The sequence below is a fragment of the Rhipicephalus sanguineus genome, unplaced genomic scaffold (assembly GCF_013339695.2).
Source record: "Rhipicephalus sanguineus isolate Rsan-2018 unplaced genomic scaffold, BIME_Rsan_1.4 Seq742, whole genome shotgun sequence".
NCBI lineage: Eukaryota > Metazoa > Arthropoda > Arachnida > Ixodida > Ixodidae > Rhipicephalus > Rhipicephalus sanguineus.
Genome location: NW_023615888.1, coordinates 185,705 through 192,254, shown reverse-complemented (window position 1 = coordinate 192,254; position 6,550 = coordinate 185,705). Strand labels below are relative to the sequence as shown.

Sequence of the window (6,550 nt, the reverse complement as noted above, 5' to 3'; positions counted from 1 at the left end):
TGTCAAGCGCTTTACTCTGAGCGTGATCATGCCACATGAGATGCAGGTATGGACGACAGCCAGGTTCTTAAGTGCTCCGCATTTAAAATTTGCTACATTATTTTAACAGGTTGCAGTAATGTATCAATACGTGATGCATGCTAGTCTGTCATCAGCGCCATGGGCTTTTTGCTTGCGTGTGTTTAGCTCCTAACAATTGGATACGAGGGAACAGACAATGCCTAGGCATGTACCACTGTGCAAATAATGCACTAAGTTATTGCTTATGATAATTTGCAGGACGCTGCTGCGCCACTACTGTATCTCTCTGGGTGCTGGGCCTCTGTGGTGCTCCTGATGCCCCCATGCCGCCGACGTGTCGCTGTCAAGCACAGGAGGCAGCGGCGTGGGGTCTCTGAAAGCGCCCCCTGTGGACAACTCCCATGTTCGAGTAAGATGAACACCAAGATGTGTAGTGGATCCTACTTTGCGTTCATTGCCAGCCTTTGACATTAAGCATGTGGCGACGTAGAGATAAAATAATAATTTGCCAGTGTAAAGGTATTTTTGTGTTAAATGTGACCTCGCTCTGACAGTGTTCCTGTGGAACAGCATGCTTAGTCTCATTAGCTTTTAATTGCCCGTGCCATTCATACTGTCAAAAAGAGCAAATACTTTTCTCGTTAAAAGAACACATTAACTGAAGTTGAATGCACTCGGTGATCTCTTTGTATGCATACTTTGTCGTGTGTTGTCATTGGTGCGGGGAGTTGCAGGTTAATTTGACCTCAAAATAATTAAATTGGAACCTGTGAAATAGTACATTGTGCAGCACATAATGGCTGAGAAATCCAGGGTTAAGTGTTGCAACTGTATATGCTGAAAAATACCTAATAACAGACCAGTTGGCTTTCTTTTTTTCCTGTGAAAGGTAATTTTGTAAATGCTGCCATTTGCGGAGCTTTTTTTTTTTTTTTTTTTTTTTGGTCCGGGGTCAAGGTTGTGCAACTCCAGAGCCCATCGTGAATGGTATCCCTGAATTTACTGAATTTCCAGAGCAGCCTCATAGCATCACGGTGGGATGGCAATTGACATTTTCCCACAAGTTTTGTTGGAGGGGTCAGGTTGTGCGTTAATGGCTTTCGCCTGTGCTGCATAGTAGCTTGGTGTTCCTTAAAGGGATACTGAACAAAATTTTCACCGCCGAGATAAATGGCCCAATTGAAAGATTGGGTGCTGAAATTTGTTGAAACGACCTTCATTTCAGCCGGAGACTAGCAAAAAATAATGAATTTGATGCATTTTTCGCAAATTGGCGCGTCTAGCGGCCGCGCCGCGAACTAAAGAGGAAGTGAGGCGAAACTCGGCGGATACTGACTCGCCAACCGTGCTCGCTGCAAAATCGCTTACCAATCGACATCGCAAGCCGCCACCCGCTGCCGGCGTCTCTCTCAAAACTTGTTCTCGCGGTCGGGAAGGTGTTCTTGAGAGAAGAGGGGGGAAAGGGAAGTGGCTGGGCAGGAGAGAGCGTGCCGGTTGTGCCCCTCTTGCTGGAGCATTTGACGTCACGGCCGTCGACAAGCGCACTGGCGTGCAGCCGCCGCGCTCTCACAATCCACTAAAAATACGGCCAACTGCTCGAAATTACGTGAAATAAACGCTGTTTACAGGAACAGTCGTGTCGTCCGAGTCGAATGCAAGTGTTTTCGTAGCTTTTTCAAATTTTTGTTCAGTATCCCTTTAACATTTGCTGCAACAGGCTTCATGGACTCTTGAGAACATTGGAGTGCACTTGTTCAATTTGCCACTGTAGTGCAACACTTGTAGCGTGAACCATAACATTTTTTTTTTTTGTCTGCGTGTTTGCAACGTCAAAGTTAACAAGAACGCAAGGAAGAAACATGCGCAGGTGCAATGCATGTTTGTGCACATTTCATCTGTGGTCTTGTTCACTTTGATTTTGCGCAAGACAAAGCATTATGTATCAGACACCAACTAACCCAAACGCATTTTTGTAGAGTGACTGAAGTGTACCTTCTATTGCAGAAGGGAGGAGAGCTGTTTTCGCGGCAGTGGAGCGAGGAAGCGGTGCGACTGACGTTCCGCTGCCGTCTGACGGAGCAGACCGAGGTCAACTGGGAGACGGTGCTGTGCCAGGGCCGGCTGTACGTGCAGCTGCCGTCCTGTGTGCTGCCCGATGGCTCTCGCGAGGCCTTTGTCACACTGCTCGAGTTTGCCGAGGAGCAGCTGGGTTGCACCCATGTCCTGGTCTTCTTCAACAAGGACCGCACCGACAGAGGTCCTTACCACAACCCTTTCTCGGAATCTATAGTGGCTTAGCGGCTGCATACCGATGGTAGTGAAATGCAAAAAAAAGGGGAAAAAAAGAACTCCAATGAATTATATGTAGGTGTACATTAAAATAATCTCTTGTAACCCCAACACAGCATGCCTCGTTATCGTATCACGCTTTATGGCGCATAAAATTCTTGTAATTTAATTTTTATGCCCTATTTCCAGTGACAGTATTTAGTTACAACTGTTTGATGCAACAGTACTTTTGCTGTGCTTTGCACTGGCATGAAAATATCAAGTGGATTACACTGCAGATTTAGTTGGTTTGATGTCTAGAGCAAGTTCTCTGTTCAGATCTGGTATTTAGTTGCTTAAGGGGGGACGCGGCTTTCGTATCGCGCAAAATGGCAAAAAAATCGATTTTTTGAAAATCACATTTTCAGTTTCTGTAGCCTTTTTTCTATCTGATTCCAAAATATCTTCACTGAAAACCACCTAGAAGTGCTTTAAAAATTAGTTGCGCGGGCCGAGGTGTCGAAAATTATTGTGGAGATCGCAAAAAAACAGTGCTTTTCAAAAATTCTTGCTCCGCAACGGTACAACCGGGCGCCGCCATTTTGAGCTCGTTGTAAAGGGCATTTCTTCCTTTTCAAATTCCCCGCCTCAGCTGGCTCCTCCCTTTAAAAACAAGCGCACAAAAAGCAAATCTCTGAAGGTCGTTTCGAGGCCTCCGATTGGCCGCGTCCGCCATGTTGCTCCAGCACGCCTCGCCATTGGTCCGATGCTCGCTTCCAGAGGACAGTTGTCTGCTGCTTACGCGCGCGATGTTACCTGTTCTCGTTCTGTGTACACGGGTCGACGATAATTTAGAATATGATTACCCTGTAGTTTGACAGCCGCAAGCGGAAGCGCTGTAATCATCGTACGATAGACGGTAGCGTGCCGCGCTCGTCGCGAACATCGCAGATGCGCGTCTCGGGTAGTTCAGCTTGTCAGCACTTCGTCCTCCGTGACGAAGAACTTCGCGGGACTACTCTTTGTACTCGCGATCTAACATAACGTGCTTTGAAACATCGGGCATCGCGGCCACACACACCGCGACCGAGCTTACTGCTCGGAGTCGTGGCTAGGCCTAACTCCGCTTACGGCGCTGGTTTACGAGACGAATCCGAACTTTGCGGGCACGGACATCGCGCTAGCAGACAAGCCGCACTGTGCTTCGTCGCAAGCAACAAATCGCATCGTCCGCTGGCTACTCGAAAGTGCGGATGGGCACTTTACGCATCGGCAGCGGACTCCCGGTCAAGCCCATCGTACATTGACTGCTCCGAGCAGCGGCTAGCAATTTCGCGCGTCGGCGCCGCAAAATGAGAGACCAAGTACGTTACGCGCGCCGATTTTTCGTCGCCGCGGCTGAGCACTGCGTATTGTCGCCGAATGCCGCCAGCCAGCATATAGTGCGCGACTTCCCGGACCCCGCGGCCGAGTACATCGGCATGAAAGAAGGCGCTGGTGATGCAATTTAGGCACGCTTGGATTCGTGCTTGGTATCGCCGCTAGCTCTGATGAATCTTCTAAAATAACGAAAGCCTCGCAAATTGCAGTTTCCGCGACCGAGTGGATGATGAAACGCATCACAGGCGAGGTTTGCAAATGAGCGTGGCGTGTGTGAAGCAGGGAGTTGAATTTATGTCTGACCAACTCGCGTTATTGAATAAACTGCTCATATATTTCATACCAGAAATGTTTGCAATGAGTGTGCCAATTTTCATGAAAACCTACGAAGGAATAAGAAAGTTGGTACTGAATGCCACGACCCCCACCTTAATTTTATTCAGAAGCTCACTGGAAAGAATGAACTCCAACACACATCCAATGTTTGTGATAGAGACAGTGATACTTCCCTGACTCTTTCTGAAGAACATGCGGATTTATTCCATTGGCTAAAGAAGACTGTATAAATCATGTCAAAAGAGTATGGGTACAGCTCTGCCAACACCTGTATGAAGAAGCAAAAAGATCAACCACTTGGAGGATGGGCCGGCCTGACTCAGACCTGATTAATTTAAAAGACTGACTGGTTATGGTATGGCTATCCGTGACAATGTTGACATTGATGACATGCAAAAGGCCATAATGGCAACGTTCTGTCATGTCACCTCGAGAGATGAAGAGCCACGCCATGAATTCTGCCCACTTGGGTCCCTGAGCTGGTGCAGGTACCGTGCTGCAGAAGCTGAAGGCAAGGCTCCACCACCACACACGTATAAATTGGCAGCACTGCATTGCTGCCAATCTACTAAAAACCTGACCACCTTCAGTTGCTCGGCTGTTGCCAAAACAAAATAAAAAGTCAAAATGCGGCCGAGAGTCTTCATTCGGTAGTTTGGTCAATTCTACCAGAAGAGATAAACACTTCACTGATTGCCGCCGAAACAGCTGTCAATGAGGCAGTCTGCAAGTACAATACTAGCACTCTCCATGCTTATAGAGAGTTTTGTGCATCACTTGGCCAGAAGCCTGAAAAGCACTCCATTCAAAGAGCCGCAGAGAAGGATGCCATACGGGAAAAAAAGGCATCAAAAGTGCACCAAAGCAAGCACCAAATGCTCAAGAGACCTCGCATCACCAAGGACACCAAAAACTACGATCCTGGTGCATTCAGATCACTGGACGCAAGGTGAAACTTCGAGAGCCGTTTTCTCAAAAGTGCCTTTTTGCCTGCCTGCCAAGTTTGCGCAGCCATTTTCTTCGTAACCGTTTGGCCTATTTTGGCTCCGTTTCTTTTGTCATGTTTCTTAGACTGCAATGCATGTCGTGACATTCTTTCTTTCTTACTTTGACACTTTGTAATTTTACGAAGTGACTACTTGTTCACCCCAAGAGTGTGCCCGATTTGAAGGTATCAAAAAGAATCGCAATGCAAGAATATTGTGTTGCAAAAAAAAATAAAGCAAATGACACTCGGCGTGCATTTAGCTAAGCAACAAATATTCACCTAGCCTTCTAGTCCTTTTTTTAAACTCTCCAGGCATTGCGCAAAGTGTAAAGGAATGCAAGAAGTAAAAATTTAATTGAATAAAAAGTTCTGAAGATTACTCTGAAACTTTTTAGAAGCAGCAGGGAGACATGCTGAATATCTGTACCAATTTTCATCAACATCTGTCAAGTTATAAGAAAGTCTGTTTTCCAAAGCCACATCCCCCCTTAAATAATCTCTCCTAAGCTTTACTTCGGCCTTGTTGCTAACGTTTCGCGAGAGTCTCAATCCCCAAACTGAGCAGTAGGTTCGAAATGTGCAGTTTTGTCAGCGCGTCTTTCTCCTATGCATTGCATGGAACCAGATCACGGTGTTTGGTCTTGCATTGCAATCGCTTCTTGCGCCAAGCAGTCTCTGCACGGCGGTACGTTTCTACTTCGGTTGCCTAACAGTGCCTTTCAATTCCTGCAGCTGGCATCGTGCGCACGTTCATGTTCCTGGGCTTCACCGCACTGGCCCCGGGGCATCCGCTCGTGCCGCAGTCAACTTCTGAAGGGCTCCTCTACATGGCATACGCCATTGAGTGAGACGTGGGAGGCCATCAGTAACCCGGCATCCTTCCTGGCTCTACTGCTGCACCAACAGTTTCTTCGTTTTGTTCCTTTTTCTGCAACTCTTTCGGGGAGGAGATCCAAAGCGTGTAACCTTTTGAGTGTTCAAGCATTAGCAACAAGAAAAGGGGCTTCAAAGTTGCGGGGGCCAAATTCTCTTGGGTTGGGCGGCAAATTCACAATTGGGATGTTGTTCGGGGAGGGCATTTTCAGAGACCGCGCGTTAAACTTAGAGCTTAGAAACCACAAGCGAGTGTTTAGTAGTTCGTTAAACCAAGAATTTCGTTACCTGTTTAGCTCCCAACGTGACCTAGGCATGGCGGCGTGATTCCGTTGAACTTCTTTCTTTCTAGTAAAGAATGTGTCATCGATGTTCGACACGTAATTGTTCTATAAGGCGTAATGTAGATGTTCGTTTGGGACCAACGCAGTGTTTTAGGGCATAAGTTAGCCTTCTAGATTGCAAAGATAGCAAGCATGTATGCACTGTTCGGGAAAAAAAATACACTACCTCGCTTGGGACTAGCTTCTTCCTGTGCTAGACTAGCTGGACATGTAATTCCTTGCTCATAAACTTCAAAAAATGTAAAAAAAAGTGTATAAACTGCCAAAAACGTTCAAAAAATGCAAATTGCCTTCTGTATCGTCATTTTCTTTCATTCACTCTTTCACATTGTGCAACTGT

At 46.7% G+C, this 6,550-nt stretch overlaps 1 protein-coding gene across 1 annotated transcript; it reads left to right on the top strand.

Moving 5' to 3' along the window:
• Positions 1–343: 343 nt before the first annotated feature.
• LOC119378225 (ornithine decarboxylase antizyme 1) lies at positions 344–6,345 on the top strand (the record flags this gene model as incomplete). Its single annotated transcript, XM_037647429.2, has 3 exons — positions 344–430; positions 2,023–2,278; positions 5,726–6,345. Coding segments are annotated over 3 exons (459 nt in total), but the record flags the coding sequence as incomplete, so codon positions are not given.
• Between the last annotated feature and the right edge of the window lie 205 nt (positions 6,346–6,550).